We start from the raw sequence: 20868 nt of genomic DNA, 5'->3' as shown, positions 1-20868 counted from the left end.
CAAGTTACTCCTTTTCTCAGCTCAACAGCCAGTTGAGAGTTCTGGAAGATGTTTTGGCACCAGATTTAGCTGAATCATCTAGCAATATAAGCCACATCTGCTCCACACACATGATCTGGAAAGCATCTTTTCTTTAGCAATTTCACAGGAGGAGAAGGTAAAATTGATAGCAGCTTGGCTTGTGGCCTTGAGCGTGCAGCAGACCAAGGGAATCAGCTTTTCTAGTCCAGACTGCAAAAGGGAAATCAATCCAGTTTGTTCTCTGTAACTCACTAAACCAGCTCAATTATTGCCAGAGACAGCGAGCAAACCCCTGCCAAGTTCCTCAACAGGGGAACTTCCAGAAACAAGACAAACCCTGAAAGACGATCAGCAGGGATTTTTGCTGAGATGCAAAGAGGAGCAATCAAAAAACCGAGCAACTGCAAACAGTGCGATCTGTGGTTAAAACAACCCAATGAAAGTGAAAGTTAACAAAGTAGCAGAAGGCACAGGACTCCTTGAAATGCTTCTGCTACTTAGATCCTAAAGCCATCTTCAAAGCAAAGATTGCGATTTTCCATTAATCTCTGCACAGACTTGAGTACTATAGGGCTCTGTCACCACCCAAGAACTCCTAGAGGTACTAGCAATACAAACCAAAAGCCTCTGTTTCAACATGACATGCTAGTTTAATTATTACTGCCAACCATTAACCTGACACTTGTGGGATGGCTTTGCTGGATGTGTATCAGATGAAACAGTACTGCTGGCTCATTCCCTGTGAAGACCTCATCAGACAGTGTGGGTGCCTCTCTGGCCACAGCACCAGGAGCTACATGAAGATGTTTGTCCGCAGAACATTCTTCTGGGGCAGAAATCTTGGGTAGCAAAGCCAGCTATCATGTTGCCTCTTTTTTGAAGCCTGACATTTGGAAATCTGGCATGTACAACCTCATCCGTGGTAATCCTAAGGTGCATGCATCTCTTACATCCAGAAGAAAAGACTAAGAGATGGAGGAATCCGAGCTCCTTGCAGAGTGCTCAGTACCACCAGGCACAGTACACCATTTCAGACCAGTGCTTGAGCTCTCAGCTCTTCAAAAGGCTGATTAAAACTCCTTGCTGCATTGGGACAGAAAGAAAAACAAAGAAAAAAGAGAGATTTAATAGCTTTGCTCACTCACAGTCCTCCTTAAAGAAAAGCTGCAAAGAGTTAAGCAGACACTGACCATAGCTTAAGTTTTGTCCTCATCAACCTTGGCCACACGCTTCCAATACCAATGAAGCCAAGAGTTAGAAGAAAAATAAAGTGAGAACAGGCAGATAAGGGGATTTCACAATGATCCAAGCCAAGCACTGCTGTCTTATGCTGTCCTTGAAAAGGGAAGTAAGAGATCTTTTCAGAGAGCGCACTGGAAGTACAAAAGTGATATGTCTAGGGGCATTTTGGGTTGCAAAGGCCACATTATGACTTGAATAATAAAAAATTCCTCCTTCCATTTCTCTTCGGCACTAAAAACAACTAAGCAAACTTGCAAAAAAAGAGTCAAACTTTCCATTTGCTTTCCTTCTCCCTCCTCAACCACCATTTTGGTGTCTCCTAGATCTAGTTTTCCCTCATGGAATGCTAGCACAAAGAAGAGGGGGTTTTTACTTATATAGTGCTAAGGTATAGACAAAACCGAGCCAGTCTGGACAGGAAACAAAATGTGCTATAAACTGCTGCGGACCAAGGGATCAAAATTGTTTCAAGAACGGTCTTACAAACAAAATGGGGGGTGGGGGTGGGGAAGAGCAAACACCTTTCTAGGCAATTAGAAGGACATACAACAATTGGTTTCAGAGTTAAGCTGCAAATGAGAATCCCTAGTACCATCTTCAAGCTCAGTTCAAGGTGGCAAAGTTTCACATTAAGAAGATTGTGGTGACTCGGTCAGGCCCTCTGTTGTGTGCATCTGTCTTCCCAACTCTTCACTGTCATGTGCAGAGAGTTCAGTTTGTCTCCCTATTTAGAAAAGTGCACTTTAAAAATCTACAAACCTGTCAAGAAATGCAGGAACCATTGCTCCATTTACTATGGATCCTCCCTAGGAAGAACCTTGTATAAATCAAGATGCTAGGTACAGGAAAAGCTGAATCAAATATTGAAGAAACACTGTACATTACACTGATTTAGAGGAGGAAAAATTCCAGTCCCATCCTCAAAGACTACAGTGGAAAGAACTGCATCACAACATGTGTGAAAGGAGACAAACGCTTTTCTGTTACAAATTGGAGCGAAACCTAAAGCACTGGAAAACCCCGAACTCCCTCCTTGTTTCCAAATAAATCTTCCTCTTTTGACTGTCTACCATTGTTAGCTCAAGATTCTTCATAGAATGGAAGGGGCTAGAAGCTAATTTTATTTTTTCTTAAAAAAGTAAAAATAAAAATAAACCTCCCCAAAAGCCTCCAAGCTTACCTCCCTCCAGTAATTAGGAATTTGTACAAAGTGTCCTTGACCTGAAAAAATCAGAGTTTAGAAGAATGCTACACGGCAACAAAGAAAAGGTGGACAAAACCCAGCCTATATGCACATTATATGCCTTATGATACAGTGCCATGTACATACCATGAATCACAGTCAGGCAAATGTTTTCATAACTTGGCTTGTATATTCATATCCAATCAGCATGCACCAATTAGCTATCCTTTCCAAACAGCTAAATACAATAGTTATTTATGTCTAGAGACATTTTGTTTCAAAATAGCCCAAATGCAAAATTTGCAACATTGAAGTGAAGCAACAAGATGTCAGTTTGCAAGTAATCCTGCTGGCCTAGGAGATCAGCATTCCTGAATTATTATCATTTTATTATTGGAAAGAAAAGAGCTTTGCTTTTACAGAAATAATCACCATGCAGTTTGGACAGAAAGCAATCACACCTCCAGATGGATGGAGAAAAAGAGGGAGGGAGGATGGGAGAGAGGGCAAAGCTTGAGTGCAAACCCAACCCTGCCCATGAAATGGAAACAACTGGTGCATTTTCACCATAGTCTGGGGCTGGACAAGTAAATACGCAACTCCTTGGTCTGTGCAGACAGATGCCACCACGAAAGATGAAGCTCCCCCTGTGTGGCAGAACACGCTTGCTGTGTGTCAGTCTGGTGGCTCTGTGAGTTATAAATGCACTTCAGGTGTTCAGAGCACTTCACTACCAAAGCAGACTGTAGTCTGGGTTAGCACTGTGTGTGTACCTCATTTAGGAGCACTTCTGGCAATTTACAGGTAAGGAAAATGTGGGTGCTGGGAAAAAAGGTCATAAAAACCCAAGACTATTTAAATATAAAATAAAATGCAGCAAAGTGCACTCTGTGGCCACAGTAAGTCTCTTAGGAATCATGAGACACTTCTGACAGATCACTGGTAAGCACATACTATCTCTTCCTCCCTTAGACAGCTAACAGGATCCAGCCCTTCCCACCACTTAAAATTCAATACTGTAAGAGGCTGCCGACTCCTCTGTGCATCGGAAGCAATGGGGGAAGTGAACAAAGCTGCTTTACTTTCCTCTAATCTTTCTCCCTTGTGTGCCTGCACCAGATGGTGCCGAGCTGCAGGTTGGAGGGAGATAATAAACCCAGAGGAAAATAAATGGTAATATTAGGTTATAAAACAGCTGACCTTCAAATATGACGTCAGCTCCTGTTTAATTGATGGGACAGGTCCAGACAGACAGACGCACGCACACTGGGATGTCCATATTCAGCACCTTCCTTTCTAATATAGGAAGAGGCCATACGGCAGCGCCGTTAAAACGGTCTGTTCAAACTTTACAGGTGTGAGAATGAGCACAGAAAAAGTCAGAGCCTCCACTTATCTTGAGACAGTCAGACCCACTCAGGTGAAGCATTCTCGCTGAAAGTGGTTTTGCTTAAACCCCTGGTCCAGTATCACCAGTCTCTACTGATGATAGCCTGCCTCTCCCACTGTAAGCAAAGTGAAGTAACCCCAGACTGAGAGTACGCAGATCTTTCAGAAGAGGAAAATTATCACATACAAGACGGCTTTAAGCTCCTGGCTACTCTGGTCCAGAGCTTTGCTTCTATCTGCCATCATTGCAAACACTGCTATGAGCAGTGGTTTTAAACACTGGGGTTATCCTGCTTCAGTCAAGCACAAGCCCTGGAAAACTCTGCCACAGCAGACTGTAAAATTTTGCAGCCTTTTTTGATATGCTGATCTCAAACATCTCCCACCAGCCTAGTCTTGGATGACTATTTTGTATGATGCCCAGCTTTGGAATAAAGAAAGCAAAACAAACTAAATAGTACTCCCGTTGATGAAAAGGAACGCCCTGTGCCAGGCTGCTGTGAGGAAGATGAAGCAGTGTGAAATGCATAGGCCTGAGAGTGGGAAGCCCCGGGTGGCTCTCTGCCTCCTCTGCAAACACATGCAACACTGAAGGCGACATCTCCCTCTCTTGGCAAGGAGGTCATCTCCTGCCCACCCGCCACAGCTGTCTTTGCAAGTAGCTGAAATGGGCTTCAGGACTATTAAGTGGTTTGAGAAACATTGGATTCTGTTTTAGTGCTTTTAGTGCTCTCCAGGCAAAGGTGACAGAAAACAGCCTCAGCTAGAAGAGCGTGCATCTCATGTCATACTCAAGGAAGCAGCCTGCACTGTACACTGAGTCATAGGACTTCATGGCTATGTTTCGCCTGTCTCAAGGGAAATCTATACATAGGCTGCCAGCAGCAAGGGACAAAGCCACACTGAGTGACAACACTGAACAGTTCAGTATTTATTAGATATGTACAAAAATGAAATAGCTTGCTGTAAGCAGCTCAGTGCTGAAACACTGAAATTCAGTTTTCTTGCTGCTTCAAAGATGCTTCAATCGGGGAGGAACAAAGCCAAGAGCAGAGCCACTCAATCACTCTGTCCCAGTGGAGGGTCTGCACCCAGACACCAATACAAACACCTCTCGTTCACATCGCAGCCTTATCAGGTCTGCCTGGCTCTGCTCTCTAGAGCCAGACAGATGCCTGGACGTTGGCCAGCATACAGGTCCCTCACCAAACTACTGCTTCCTTGTCCTGTGAACAGCCCTGTAACTTGTTGTTGTCCTTCTCGGAAACCAAAGGTTGCTGGCAGGGGAAATGCCTTCCAAAGAACTCAGAAATTTTGCACAGAGCTTGGAACTGGGACAGCAGTGATTTAACATCTACCATTAAAAGCAGTTTAAAATTTAATGGTCAGAGCATAATAAATTCTATCTAGACATTTGCAGCTTGCAAGCCAGGCCATCAGCAGGGCAGAAATAGATTTGCTGCAAGGTGACCAGGAACAATTTTAAGTGTATTTTGTAGAGAACACAAGCCCTGGATTGTCTCAAACCACATCTTTGTCCAGCACCTAGATGAGAAGACACAGGGTCAGGAAAGGAGGTACTCAGACAACCAACATTTGCCAGTTAAAATAGATGGGACCAAGAAACGAGGAATAAGGTAGAACAATGCTGAACTGTAGTGCAAAACTGGAGCATTATCCTCCTTGGTGCAGAACAGAATAGCAACAACCCTAAAAATAACCTTACATTTTCCTCCAGAATCACACTGGGTTCTCATTTGGGTCTGGGTTGCTTCTAAGACCGCACTTAGCATCTCAAATAGCTTGAATCACTGCCTAGTTATCAAGTGTGGCACAGAACACGTGCATGTGTAGGAACTCCATGCAAACAGAGTTTGGATGGGGTGCCAAGATGCACTGTTGGGATCTTTCAGAGATGTTGGTCACATGGTTGTTCTGCCATGCTGAGGACACAAATTGCTTTGCCTTCCTTTGTCAGCAGGTTTTCAAAGCAAACAGGAGAACCTTTTACCATCTACCAGAAGCAGAGACAGGGGCTAAGGAGTGCATTCCTTCGCCCTTTGTTACCATATCTGCTACAAAACAAACCCACAGACTGAAGCTGCCTTGCTGTGTGAGACACGCACACAGCAAAGAAACACAGGACACAGAGCTGTGGACAAAGCCAAGCAGGCAGCGGGGCCTGTATGACCAGCTTAGTTCCTGCCTTCCTCCCATATGGGTCAACAGCAGACCTCCCACGTCCTCCCACAGGAACAATTCAAGTAGCCAGAGGCCAAAGATGGGGTTGCTTCAGCACGAAGGGGACATCAAAAGAGAGAGGTTTGCATCAGTGATACCAGCTCCATCCTCCCACAGACTTTCTCCTCTTACCTCCTTAGATCAATTGCCCCTGTAATTTGGGGCAATACGCCACTAACTACAGCCTTGTCAATATCCCAGTCACTAGAGTTTTAATGCCTTAAAAACAAAGGGATTGGGAGAGGGGACGGTGAAGGGAGAGAGGAGTGAAGCTGTGCTGTGTCAGGGAAGGGAAGAGGCCTCTCTCCAGCTCTTAGATGTCGGCTCCTGCTGTTCTAATGGAACCTTACCCGGGAAAATAAATCTTTAGTTACAGAATGTTGCAAACAACCACAATGGGGCTTTACCGTGGCAATATCAACCTCATCGCAGCTTCTAAAGCTCTTGGTTGAACAGAGGGCGAGCAGCAGCAACCCCACGCGGTGCTGAAGTCCACATTCCTAAAATTCCCCACCCAATGCAGGCGTGCTCAGAGAAGGCGGCTTAGTGGCTGAGGGGTTATTAGCTGAGAGTTCAGGTTCAGATGGGCCATGGGACAGAGGTCAGGGCATGGATATGGCTCCTTGTCCCTCCTGGACTTTCATTGGAAAATCTTCAAGCATTCTCAGCATAGCACCCTCAGCGTCCTCTCTCCACCCACTGTTGCACAAAGCGGTTTTTGCTTATGTTCCTCCAGTCGTTACAGCCTGAGTAAGTGCTGTAAGGTGTCTGGGGCCAGAGTGCAGGAGATCCACACTGCACCAGCCTCCTGGGAGGTCTCATGAAAACAGCAGCAAGCAGCTTCCACCCTACCCCCCTGATAACTACTACATCAGCGTGAGGGAGGAGGATAGCATTAATGCAGCAGGAATCAACAAGCCTGCTTGTTTCTTATTCCAAAGCAAAGACAAAGATGGGGTTTGTTCAGCTAGGCAGTACAGCCAAGCCTTGCAAGGAAGGCAGGAAAAAATGTGGGTATTTTTGATTTCGGTTTGGACCAAGTCCCTTGAAACAGGATGGGCATAAGAGTATTTTATAAAGAAAAGTACAAAATTGGAAAAACAGAAGAAAAATACTTTTAAGTGCTCTACACCTGTCCAGCAACACTGCTCCTCTGGAGACAAAGGAGACTGGGAGGAGGGGACAAAAGAGGGGAAAAAAAATCCAATGCTTCAAGTTTATTTTATCCTAACTTCAGAACAGGAAGGAGACACTAAGCCTTTCCAAGTTTTACAGCAAAAGAGAAATGGAAAGAAACATTTGACTTTTGGGTATATTTTACAAAAAAATATGGCACACTAATACTAAAAAAAGCAGAGGTGAAAGGTAGCAAGAAAGTCTGGACATAAAACAACAAAATGTGAGAGTGAAAGAAGGTCCCTGAATTCCCTAGGCTTCCAGCATAGGAACACGTATAGCAATGGAAGACAATGAACTGTGAAGGTAGAGACTTAATTCCTATTATTTGGTAGAAGTTCTCTGACGAATCAGTTCGCTAGTCAAATCACAGAATAGCTTTTTTTAAAGCTATTCATTTGCAGTGTTTAATAGGAACATTTTCAGCCTTAGACTCTGAGCTGTATTTGGCAGCTACGGTCCTAATAATAAACTTTAAAATGTCTTGCTCCTTCAGCTGACCAGCTCCCTTAAAATGTCTTGTAGCAGAAGCCGACGTGCTGTTTGACCAGGAAATTAGTTGTCTTGGAGACATCTTCACATACAACAGCAGCTCAGTCAGTCACTTTGAGTGACGCCACCTAGCAATCTGCACATTAACTTCAAACAGAAAATGAGGATATCAAAGCCACTGAAAGAGAAATCGTCACCTGCAAGAAACATTCTCTTCTTCTCCCATGTGCCGTTAGCTGAAGGGAAAGCTGTAGCAAGATGAGAGTTTTGATCTCAAAATGCACTGCTACCTCCCTGTGTAATTAGGTCACTAAGAGGCTAATGGTGTTCCTGTTCATACAACCATTTATATGAAAATTATAATCCGCTGTTCTTTCAGAATCAGTTTGAGGTCAAACCTGCAGGCATCGCTCTAAAAAAGAAAGTTACCAAAAGGTTAGACAAAGAGGCAATCCAGAAGTGCCACCACCTAGCGATAACTAAACCTCATGGATTAGAAAGACGGTTATAGCTACAAAGTATGCGGGCAGTTCTACAGCACCAGGCATCACTTTACAAAGACTACCAAATAGTTATTTCCAAGGTAAACCACTAAATCCAGGTTATGTGACCTGATAAAAAAAGATGCTTATGCTAGTCACCCTAATGGAATGCTAAAAAGAGATGCTCTTCTCACAAATGGAAAGTAGAACCAATCCTGCCCAGCTCAAAGATACAGAGAGAGATGCATCAAACTCCCTCTCACCAGCTTTACACACATACACAAAATGCCAAGGCAGAATGTGAGTCAAGTGCCAGACAAATTAAATTCATGCCAATGCATGCATTGCTCCACGTTTGGGATTCAGCATTATGAACAATAGGACATAACGTCTGTAATTGCCCTCAAAACAGATCTCTTGCCTGGCAATAGGCCTTCTTTTGGCCTTTCTTCTGCCCCAAAAGACAGATTGGTGCTCTAGCAGGTGTTGGATCTAGTGAGACATGGACCAAAGCCGTCCACCAAGCATCCTTAATTCTCTTCAGCACATGGTCTCACGATCCAGTATAGTCAGAACTGACAGTTGTTTATTCCCCTCCTGATTGAAGTCCACCGGAGATGTTGTTCCCCCCAAGGCACCTTATGCAAGCACAGAAAGATGCAGTTAATGCATCAACATCTTTGCTAACTCGATAGCTTCTGAAACCACAAATCTGTTAACTGTGGGTCTGCATATTTGCAGCACAAAATGTACAGGCAAGTCTCCTGCATAATTTTCTTAGTAGTACCACATACAACTTGGGAGTAGTCCAATTCCTATGCAAACAGGGGTACATGCAAAGGCTTAAAAACTTCAGGAAGGTAGACACTGTCCCTGTATAGAACGTTCCTGCCAACAGCTCCCGTTAAGGGGGGGGGGGGGGAAAGCTCGGTCCAGCTGTAACCAAAGGTTCCCCGGGCAGCAAGAAGAGTAGCTTTGCTCACAGAATATTTGCGTCTCAGCTGAATTAGTTAATGTGTGTTGAACACTCTGAAAATTGTGAAGTGGTATATAAACGCTAAGGATTGTTATTTATTATTGTCTTGGTGCACAACAGCGGAAACTAGTGCCATTTACAGACGCGAATTAAGAACAACAGGAGGTCTATCAACATGCTGTGGGTCTGGGGATTTTGTTCATTTGTCTCCCTCAATCCTGTCTCCCTCAGACAGAAACCTCTTCCGTAGGGCTCCTACAATCCTCACTGAGTAGGGCTGGCCTCAGCCCAGTGAAGCCTGTCACAGTCGAACAGCTCTGCTGGGAAGGGATGAAACTTCCACCTGCAAACCTGGGTTATATCACTTCTCAACAGCGCTCTTCTACACTCCAAAGCACTGTCATCACTGCCCTTGAAAAGCAAATCTCTTTCACTGAAATTATTTGTTTGGGGCAAAGTAAGACAGAACATAAACAAAATAAAGGCATGTACACATTTCAAGGTAAAGAAAGGGTTACTTTAAAAAAGTTGAGAACCCAGAGTGACATAGGCTAGCACAATAGAGTGATTCATATACACAAGCGATGTCTTACAAGACTGGTCTCAGCATAAGAGCAGATTTTTAGACACCGATTTCTTTACCTGCATTGTTAAGAAGCAGCTTAGATAAAAAGATGATTCTAAACCTCCTGTCTGCAGCTTGGGTGAAGGAGTGAGAGGGATTGTCTAGTTTTTAAATTAACTCAAGAGTGCCCTGTGTTCCCAGAACCAGAATTTAGGTTTAAGAAGATCAAATAACTTTTTTTTTTAACTTTGATTTCCCAGACTAACTTGTAACTTAACTCTGCAGCTCTGATAATGTGCAAATAGCTTTGCTAAGTGATTATATGGCACATGTGAATCCCTCCTGAAGATAATTAAAATAACTGCACAGACATAGTCATTCTTTGATAATACAAGCCTGTGTCAAAGTGGTTATTTTCAGTATTACATTGCTGCCTAGACTGCACGCTTTGCACATTCACAAAATTCACAGGATATCAGGAAGAACTGGGGGTACCGAGTCAAGCTTTTACAGACAACTGAGCACGTAAAACAAGCCTCTGACGTGCTCAGTCAAATTGTAATAGATCATTTTTCTCAATAATGCACTTAGGTGTGCACTACAGCTTTCACATTGGAAGAAAACCCGGGCATTTAATTCGGAAGGTGCAGCTTGTTCAGAGACATGCTGCACTTGCAGAGAGACTTGCATTCCTCTTATTTTCCTCAAGTTACTGATTGCTTAGCACACGGTTGCCCTACTGTCTATGAAATGCAGACACTTCAGCAACTCAAGCTTTGAGGGCCTAATATCAAGGGGCCAATATCAATACTTGATCTGCCATTCAGCACACTGTATGCAACTTTCAAAAGGCAAATTTCAGAGACAGAAGGCAACAGAGCCCCTGAAGTGTTGTTACAGTGACATTCCCTCCTCTATTTGCAGAGCTGCAAATTGTTTTATGAATACCATTCAACCAAAAAGTTTAAAATAAACAGCAATTCACTGTCCGTGCTGCAACAGAGGGAGGCTCTGCTGGTTGTATCACAAGGACTAGCCACTGGAGAGCAGCTGCACAGCTATCCCTGTGTAGAGATCTACATCCATACCCAGGCTTCAGAATCATATATAACAAAGAGCAGTGGGTTTAGGCACCTCTGAATCAATATAACCACACCACTCTGAAAGCTGGCAAAGGAAGTGTATTTAAAAGGAGATTCAGGTATTTCCCCCCTCCTCCCAGGACAAGCCTTATTTCATTTGAATGCAGTCAGTTAGCTCCTTTGTTTGCACTCAACTCCAGATCCCTCAGTGCACCAGGCAATCCTATACAATCACATTCAAGAGTGGCAATGTACAAAAAAAGTTTACACGAATCGGTCGCAAAGTACCTACAAGAGCTTGCAAGCTCCTGCAAAATGCCCTCTAGAACAGGTTCCTGTCGCACTGAGCTAGGGACAGAGATTAGAGTTATCAGCTTTGACACTCAGCAGGAATGTGTCACAAAGGATTAAATCATTATATCATGAAGTGTCAGCAAACGCAGCTTTCCTGCCGATCTACCACTAAGTTATACATTAATTAGTGAGGTACAAAACAAACATGAAATATCTCCAAGCATCTGCCTGTGGATCAGGCCCAGCCAGCCAGAGCTATTAGCACAGGATTCATTTCCAAGAGAAGTCACCCAAAGCATCACCAGCTCTTCAAGAGATCCATTAAAATGCAAAGAGTAGAAGTGCTGAAGGGAAAAGCACAGATGCTAATTGCAATGTTTGTCTTCGCATTTTTGATAGCTGTTTAATACAACTCCTTCCTCACAACCTCAGCACCTGATTTTCTAAACAAGGTCATATATGCACCACTGACTGAAAACATCCTTCCCTGAGAGAGGTGTGGAACAGTGTCAAAAGATCCCACAACATCAACAGGAGAGTTGAGGTAAGACATTTTAGAACAGAAAAAGCACATGGTCTAACAGACTATGCAGTAAAGCAAGAACTGACTTTGCTATTTCTAGATGCAACTGCAAGCGTTCCCCAGCTGCTCAGCACTTCTGGACCAAATCATTTATGAACTCTCACTCCGTCAGTGGGTGGAAGAATTCTGCATGGTCTGACTGCAAGCCACAGTAGAGAAGATCTAAGCAGACCAACAACATCCCACACATACATCTCTCCTTTTCATCTAAATCATGACCTTAGAAGGGTATCATTGGACAAGGAAAAAAAAAAAAAAAAAAAAAATTCTCTGCCAATTCCTTATGGCTATCCCAGCAGGATTTCTAGCTTCGGCCACATCTTGTATTTTGCTTTCTGTCCCCAACTGCTGCCTTCTACTGCTTGGCATTGCCTTACTCTGCCAAATTACATCAGCATGCAGACTGTGGTCAGGGTGCATTCTTTAAACTAATTTGTCCCAGTTTTGCTTTGGGATCCCTTCAGTATAAAATAAGATTACTTGCTAGAACTGCCTAACTGGGTCAGGTTGTAATCTCTCTCTCAGAGGCTCGAAGCCACTAGATCAACACCCAATGACAAAGCAACTATTTGCCTTCACTATTTATGTAACTTTTGAGGCTAGGCTCTCAAAAACAGACTTCCTTTTCTAGCTTCAGACTCAGAGGGTTGCATGGTTAAACCATCCTATCATGAAGAACAGCAACACCACAATGTTCCACTATTCTGGTACCATCCCACCTTTCACAGATTGCTGAAGCACAGGAGATGAGGAAAGCTTCTGGTAGTACCGAGGTCCCACTACATATCATTATATTCAGAAACCTGCGCAGGTCTGTGTAAATTTGGGGGCAGCTCAGAATGGAGCATAGGTTTAGGGTGTCCTGACTTAGTGTTTTACCTACAGAGTGATTTTCTTAGGGTGAAATTGATGCCACCCACCTCCTGTTCTACAAGCTGAAGCCACCCAGTGCTGTGCAACTTCTGCCCACAGCCCTAAACATGAGTGGGTGGAAGTAGTTACCACTACTGTTTCAAAGACAGGGATATTATGAACCTTAAAGTAATTAATCACCCCACTCAGTGATATGCAAATTATACTTTCAACACCAGCAGGCTCATAACAAAATGCATTAACAATCTTCTAATTAAATGCTTTAAATTAGATTAAAATCATACTGTCTGTCAAGTGAAATACAATGCATTAACAGGATTGTTGTAACTTCCTTAGCATCAAGTGTTTCTTCAAAGCTCAAAAGTCAAACATGTTGGGGAGAAGGGAATCTATCTTCCTTAAACTGAATGCTACAGCACATGTTGATTCCCTTACAACCAGAAAGTCACTGAAACAGTGCTTTGAAAGAACTGCAGAAAGTTTATCTAAGGCAGAAGCATATGATTCAGGGACCTGTCAGGTTGGCTGAAGTACCACACGCAGACTTATCCACTCAGTCCAGGACAATTGCTATTTGCAGTAAAAGGGAATGCAACAGAATGGTAGAAATGAAAGCAAACAGTGGAGTTCTCTTCAGTAAAGGAAGCAAAATCCATAGCAGCGTCTGTCAATTGGAACATCAGCTGCTGCTCAAAGATTTATTTTTTAATGTCTCATAAGCTGCCTTCCAGTTGCATTAGCAAAAAAAGAAGCCAACCGTCATATTTTTGTCAGTCAGACAGTAAGACATGTTTGTGCTAACAGAAGTCATAGACCTTCACTGGATATAAAATCCATAGTTAGGATGGGGAACATATGAAGTATGGTTGCAAGTTCCAATAAAGCTACAGTACAGTCTCCTAAACTCACATCACGCTACTAGTGCTCAGAACAAGACTTGGGCAAATAACTTGAGATATCCACCTAAAGGTCATTTTTCAGCTCTCTCACCCTTGCTCCCATGCAGGCACACTCCTCTTTTCTCAATAAGGGACGCTCTGCGAGTACAACATCCGAGGGACAAAGCAGAGCCTCTACCTGCAGCTGCCACCACAGGGTCTGACAGAGACATGCCTGGAGGTGCAGTTGTCAACTCAACCACTGTTCATAGTGCCATGCTGAAGCAGCCCTTGCAACTGAAGCCCCCTTGACTGGAGGTGAGAGCTAATCTCTTGGCCCTAACCACATTTCTTCCGGCACTTTCTCACCTAACCAATCTTGCAGAGTCAGCTAGGGTCTGGCTGGGACAGAGAAGGGAACACAGGGAAGGGTTTCAGAGATGTGCCTGGGAAAACCATCTTTGCAGCAAAAGGACGGGGATGTGCACAGGAGCAAGAGTGTACGTTTCAAGGCCCAAGAAAAGATGCAAAAGTTTTAGCTGTACAGGAGGTGGTCAAAGCCAACAGGAACCTGGCATTTGTCGAATAAAAATTAAAACAGACAATCCCAACTATCCAAAAAACTTGCACAGCTTGGAAATACCCTTTGAGAAGTCTGGGCAGGACTATTACATCTGGAGTCTCCTCTAGACTGGACTCTGCCTGTGGGCTGCTCTGGGTCTCCGAGTACACATCCACCTTCTAAATTACCAAAGCTATAATAAAACAGGTCATCCAGCCTTCCTGAGCAATCTTGTAGTTGTCTTTAATTTAGCTTCACCTATAAAAATAGTCAGCTGCCTAAAAGAAAGTTGAACAACTGGTTTCTAACTAGAATTGCTCCAAATGTTTTAGCATTCATGAGAAGTCATGTGGAAGAAAAAAGGAAAAGTCAAAAACCCAACAACTCATGTATCCTGGTTACCATCCTCCACTATAATTATAAAATTGCCCTTAAAACATAATTGCATAATTGGGCTTGGCAAGTATTCACCCAAATCTTCTACAAATATTTCCACAGACTGAAGGAACAGGCGGTGAGCCTGCCATGAGAATTTGTGCCCTTAGGACATGTTCCTAGCTATTACACTAAATACTTTGCATCACACCCTAATGTTTCAAAACAGTAGTTGAGCAAGTGAAGTACCAGCATCTTAAAAAAAATTTGAGAGATTTTCAAGCTATTTTCACTGCATGCATACATTGAGCAGCAATCCCTTTGAACAAAGAGACAGAGGAGGCTATCGATCCTTTTTAACTAGCTACACAGCAAGAATCCCCAGTTAGATGAAATTGGTTGACTTCAGGTAGCTATAACCAAACAAAAGCTACCAGTGCCGTGCTAGGGTTACTTTACCAGCCTAGTACCCCATCCCTTAAGAAAAAAAACAACACAACCCCCCCCTCCCCAACCTCAAATGCAAATACAGAATCATGTGGCCTGCAGGGTGAGGAGACCCAACAGAAGCCAGAAATGAAACCTGCAATACAGTAAGGTTGTTTTTTAACAGCTGTGCATTATGCATTCAGCAGCACAGGGAATGCCAGCAGGGAGCCTTTATTAACATAGGCCTCAGAGTACAGTGAGCTCCTATCATGATTGGCCTCTCTTGAGAAAAGGCGCACACACACAAAAGACTTAACCCTAGAGAGATCACTCCAATCCTGTTGCTATTTCATCAGCTCCACACCACAACAGAAACCAGGGAATTTCCATGATGTATCATAGACAAACAGGTAACACTTCCAACAATGCCTGAAATCTAATCCACAATAGAAGGTTTCATCAGCAAGTTATGCCAGGTAGGGAAAGGGAGAAAAAATGCCACACAAACCCCCACAACAGTCACGCTACTGATGTTGTTCAGCTACACAGACCTCGGGAACAGGGGAGGACCGCAGAATGCTTCTCTTGTAGAAGATGCTAATAAGAGCAAGCTGTTGTCAGGACACCTGTGTTCTCAGCACAGCAATCTGCACCGCCACTGCACATATTTTAGGGGCCCATCAGTCCAAGAAACAGCTGGAAGCCTTGCTACAGATGCAGAGGCCCAGCAGGGTAACTCACTCCATTTGGGAAGCTCGTATTGGCAGCAGAAATCTTCTGCTGATGCCAGCTCTGCCTCCACTCTGAGACTTGCCTCTATCACAAACACTTGCTAGCACACCCAGCTCAGCACCGGGCAGACACCAGAGAAAAGGGAAATGCTCTCAGAATAGGCTCACCATCACTCCTGTATCAGGTGCTGATACAAGCTCTCTAAAGGTCTTGTCAACAGCTCTAAGTTGCATCTGGCTGCTAATCCTCAAAGTGTGGCCTGTCCTGGTGGGCAGCTCCCACAGAAGTGAGATGCAACCACTGAAGTGACAAAAAGGTACACTAGAGGCCTTAAAAATATAAAAAAGGCCACTTTAGCACCAATTTAAACCAGTCCTTCCCCTGATTTGGCGGGGAGAGGGCAATGAGAGGAAAGAGAATGGCATGAAATGTCCTGAGCACCCCTCTTCTGACTCTACAGAGAAGAAAAAGTCTCATGATAGGAAAGGGAAACAAAATACCGACCTGAAGAGTCGGTATTTTTGTCGGTATTTGAAAACTGCTCTAGATGATGGAACACCAATGTGTACCTGGAGTGGAGGAAATAGCTCTGTATAGTCTGTATTTATACATATCACCTTCCTCTTTTCTCTCCTTAAGAAGTAAAACGCAAGAGTCAGTATCCCTAATAACATGAGCTGGTTTGAGGCAGCAGTAGCACTAGAAATTTCAAGGGGTTATTTAATCTGCAATGTTCTAGTTCCCAAGATCATAATATATGGCTTTTCTAAGCCTAGCACATCTGTGCGTTGAAACACATTTTTTTACTTAGGTGCTGAACAGAGACGGGTAGCATTTATTAAAGAAGTTTCCTAGAAGTACTTGTACTGCGGAGACAATACTCTCTAGGTCAGGTACCCCTAAAAGGTTTTTAATATAAGTGCTATGTGTCTCTCATCACAATAGCAGCAAGTGCTTTACAATCAAAATATCACTGACTATAATATCACTTGATAAAAGTACTGCTTTATCACTCTTTAAGCACAAAAAAACAACCAAACAAAAAACCCAACGAGATGCAGGGAGAGTAAGTAATTAGCTCCTTTCACAACTGGCAGGCAGAGACTTGGTCTCTTCGTCACTCCCAGCCAGACCGCTGCCCAGAACACAAGACTGTCTTTTCTCCACTCTTTTTCTTGATTAATACAGCCCTCCCTTCCTTTGAGGCTCAGTTATACCTGTGTCAAAGAGACAAGTAGTTCTCAGGCACAGTTCCCTGTGAGTACAGGAAAGTTACCCAGCAAACGCACCAAAAGACACCTGTTGTTTCAGTGCAGGGTGTTAGCAAGACCATATGGTCTTGGTGACTATGAATGGGATGCCCAGGAATTGCCCACATTCAGAAAATACTCACTTCACCCACCAGATAGGTAGGTCATTTGCAGTCCTATTCTAATGCTTGGGCCACAAGACTTTGGACAAAGGCATGACAAGCAGTACCTCTCCCTAATTTTATCACAGCCCAACTCCTGAGATCTCCCAGAGTTCAGTTGCTAATAGCCAGGGCAAGACAACACAGATGAAAAAGAGTTAATATAAAGAGAAAGCAAAGATCTGACCTAGAGGGCGAGCCATGCAGAGTACAAACATCTGAGAATCTGCACAAAGTCTCCTCGCCTATCATTCATCCACCAATTACACACCAATGTAATTAAATCAGGAAAGCTACGTTTAATTTTCCTATCATCACCCGAAGAGATAAGAGCTGTACGTATGGGAGGGATCAGGCACAGAGGAAAGAGCTATTTATTAATAAGTTAAATCCTTTTAGATTTAAGAGCCTCTCTGGCTAAGAAGGGTCTGATCCACAAACACAACTTCTGGGTCTAATCCAGACAAACCAGACAACCCACCTCCATTTCTGTACTGGGCTTGGTCCTCAAGTCTCTTTTATTCAGAAACAAGTCTCATTGAAAATTGCCAGGCATAACTTAAAGAGAAATACAGCTTTTGTTTAAACCCCGTTCTTAGTCTATACATTTAAAACTGAAGAACGCTCATTTCCCAGCCATTATATTAACAACGACAGCCACATTAATTTACATGATTTCTAAACAGCCTAAGGCTCCCTGTTTTCATGAACAGCAAGGCATTAGGGTACATTTGCAGAAATACAAGGCACGCTCCAGCCCATTCTGTCTTCTGTTGCCTTCTCCTGCATGAGGCAGGAAGAAAAGCTGTGGTCCCTGTCCCCTGCAAAGACTAGTAATGCTTAAACAGGATCATATAAAGCTTTCTCTACTTGCTAGCCACACACCCAGAACTGCTGCTCTGGCTATTTTCTCTCCACTCTTCTCTGCTTCATCCGATCCAGCCCTGCTTCCTCAGCCAGTTATTTAAAGCCCCGATTGAAAAATGTATCAGATCATAATAGTGGATGACTTCCACAGGATCAGGTTTTCAATAACAAAAATCCTGCAGGCTTTGATGCAACCATGGCTTCACCACATAATTTTTTTTAAACGGGAAGGGAAAATATTTATAACAGCAACTATAAATATACATGCTACTGACTTTTCAACTTGTTGTCCTTGTTCTCAAGCTAAATTTAGTCTGCTATATCCTGTCCAGCCCTTGGTGAAAAAGCAATACACACACAAAATTGTGCAAATCCCGCAGCAGGCAATTATACTTATCCAGGTACCTTACAAGATAACCAGCTGGACAGGTAGACTCTCATTTAGTGAGTGTAGGTATGTTCATGGCTATAGAGGAAGTGGTTTGTTACAGTGATTACCCCTCCATGCAGAAGATAATTATTATTGCTATATATTGCTATAATAGGATAGCTCTGTGCTTCTGAATGAGAAGTGATGTGGGTTATTCACAGTGTACATGTAGTCCATCCACTTGGTTTGTGCCAAATGTGCTTCAAGGGTGTATATACACCTCTGAGCTACAAAGAACCATTCACTGGCCACACCTGCTGTTTACCAATGTTCTTATTTTACATGTAAAAATGTTTGAGATATTGATTCGAACTTGGATGACTGATTTCAAGGTCCAACCTGCATATGAAAGAGCATCCTTTCGTATCCTGGAGGGTCTCATTCACGTGAGTGATTTCTTAGTCAAAACAATGTAAATATTTATCAGGAACTGACTAGCTAGAGAATCACAGTTGTTAGTCATTCCACTGTTAATCTTAAGAAGCCTTAGTCATGCCAGAGCCCAGGTGATTTCTGCAAGGGCCAACACATGTTTCACCCTGGTTTAAGGATCCCTGCCCGCGATTCAAAGTTTCACGCAGATGAGGACTCCCCTGCCACAATCTGACTCGTTCCACTCGTAGCAAGTTTTGCAGCCTAAGCAAGAAACGCAGTTCAGGGGATGCTCCTGTACAAGCATCAGCCGGTCTAATAACCAAAATAAGCGGTCCAGGAGGCGGGGGGGGGGGGGGGGGGGGAAATAATCTGTGTTTCCTACAGCCTTGATAGCTGGGGGGAAACACAATGAAGGGTCGGGCTCGCCTCGCCTCCAGCCCTGCCGGTTCGGCGTGTTTCTCGGGCACCGGCCAGCCCTGCGCCCCAGCCTTTGCTCCGTGCTTCTAAATCCATCGCTGCTAAAGACCGGGCGGACAGGACAGGCAAAAAATAGTTTCCTGGGGGTGAGACCCGCCCTGCGGCCGGGGACCCCCGAGCCCGGCGTGCCCGCGGCGCGGGGAAAGGGTCGGCCGGTGCCGCACCGCCCGGGAGCCCTGCCCCGGGGTCCCCGGCCGGCATCGCCGCTGCCCCCGCCCCGCACGCTCCCTGCCCTACCCAGCATGGAGAAGATGAAGTCCTTCGCCGTGTGGATCTCCAGGGCTCGCTGGTCGTCGTACTCCCTCTGGTCGTGTTTGGTGAATTCCTGGATGAGTTTATTCAATTCCTCCACCCTGGCTCCCGATCGGAAATCCAGCTCCGGGAAGGGAGGCTTGCTGTTGGTGCCGGCGGACCCTGCCTTGCTGGCGAGAGGCGCCGCCATCTTCATGCAAAAAAAAAAAAAAAAAAAAAAAAAAAAAAAAGGGAAAGAACGGGAGAGAGGGGGGGGGGGGAGAGGGAAAAAAAAAAAAAAAAAAAAGGAGGGGTTTGCAATGTTGCAATGGAAGAATGCAAGCGGCGCCGCAGCGCAGCGGCGAGCCCGGGCGCGGGGGCTGCGGAGCGGAGCGGAGCGGGGCCCCGGAGGCGCGGAGCGGCGCCGGCCGCCGCGATCAACAAGCGGCCGCGCTGGCTGAGCCCCCGCCCGCGCCGCGCCCGCCCGCGGCACCGCGGAGCCGCCCGCCCGCCCGCCGCCGCCGCGCTCGGGGGGGGGGGGGGCCGGGCCGGGCCGGAGCGGAGCGGGGGCCGCCTGCTGCCGGGGCCGGGGGCCGCGGGGGGGGGCTTGCTTCTCTGCCGGCGTCACGGCGGGCGGGTGCGGAGGCTGGAGCCAGACCTCTGGCTCGGGATAAAATTGCGCCTTTTTTTTTTTTTAATTTCAATTTAATTTTAAACTTCAGCAAAAGCCTTGTCCTGCAAGTGGATTAATAACTGGCTGGGAACTCTGCTCCTCCCACATGCTCCCGAGGCATTCTGCGTTTATTCTTTTTTTGCTCCATAAGCCTTCCTGAAGATTGTTTTCATATATATATATATATGAAGTAATTTTATCGTGTCTTAGAAGCAATGACCAAGATAAAGTATCCTCGCTGCTGTACTTGAGACCAACCCTGCCTAGAAGCTCCTGGGAGCTACATAGACAAAGGATAGGAGGGGAAATGGGATCTCAGAAGACTTGCCTGATGTCAAGCAGCCTGTGGCAAGGAGCCCAGACCTCTGATCTCCATCCATTCCCCCATCGTCAAGACTACATGCTTTTCTTCTGCATGTATTTTTAATGCTTTCTAACTTTTCAACCCGCAGTATTTTTCTCCCTTTAGACTATCTTCTGTGCCTTGTCCCATCATTGCACATTTACCTTAGCGCATCCACTGGAAGAACTGTTTGTCTTCCTGCCCAGGGAGCGTACAAATATATTGTGTTAGCCTTCTACAGGGCGTTTCAGATGCTATGGCACTGGTGCAAACTGCTTGGATATGTATTATCCTCTCAGTGTTCTTGGCAGGAAACAAAGCTTTCAGCTCAGTCCCAGACTACGGTAAAATGTGTCTACCAAAATTAGGCATGAGGCGTTCAGGGAAAAAACAGGAAGGTGAAACTTAAGCTCAAGTATGAAGAGGTTACAGGCTGCTTTCCCCGGTGCATAGTAAACACAGATGATGGTGTTTAGACCTGAGCTC

The 20868-nt window shown here is 44.7% G+C and overlaps 1 protein-coding gene across 7 annotated transcripts in view; it reads right to left on the bottom strand.

Annotated features, from left to right (window-relative positions):
- The window catches only part of MB21D2 (Mab-21 domain containing 2), a 60120-nt gene extending 40502 nt beyond the window's left edge, over positions 1-19618 (bottom strand). For 6 of the 7 annotated variants that reach the window (XM_049802966.1, XM_049802964.1, XM_049802965.1 and 3 more), the window contains exon 1: positions 19373-19458. Coding sequence is in view for 1 of the 7 variants with exons in the window: in XM_049802962.1 (XP_049658919.1) it covers positions 19373-19583 (211 nt within the window). In the remaining 6 variants the exon portion in view is untranslated. Of the gene's footprint in view, positions 1-19372 lie in introns of all 7 variants that reach the window. The other variant, XM_049802962.1, reaches the window with a different exon arrangement.
- Positions 19619-20868: the final 1250 nt, after the last annotated feature.

This window comes from Accipiter gentilis, chromosome 6 (assembly GCF_929443795.1).
Source record: "Accipiter gentilis chromosome 6, bAccGen1.1, whole genome shotgun sequence".
In the NCBI taxonomy this organism is placed as follows: domain Eukaryota; kingdom Metazoa; phylum Chordata; class Aves; order Accipitriformes; family Accipitridae; genus Astur; species Astur gentilis.
This window is presented reverse-complemented; position numbering and strand designations above follow the sequence as displayed.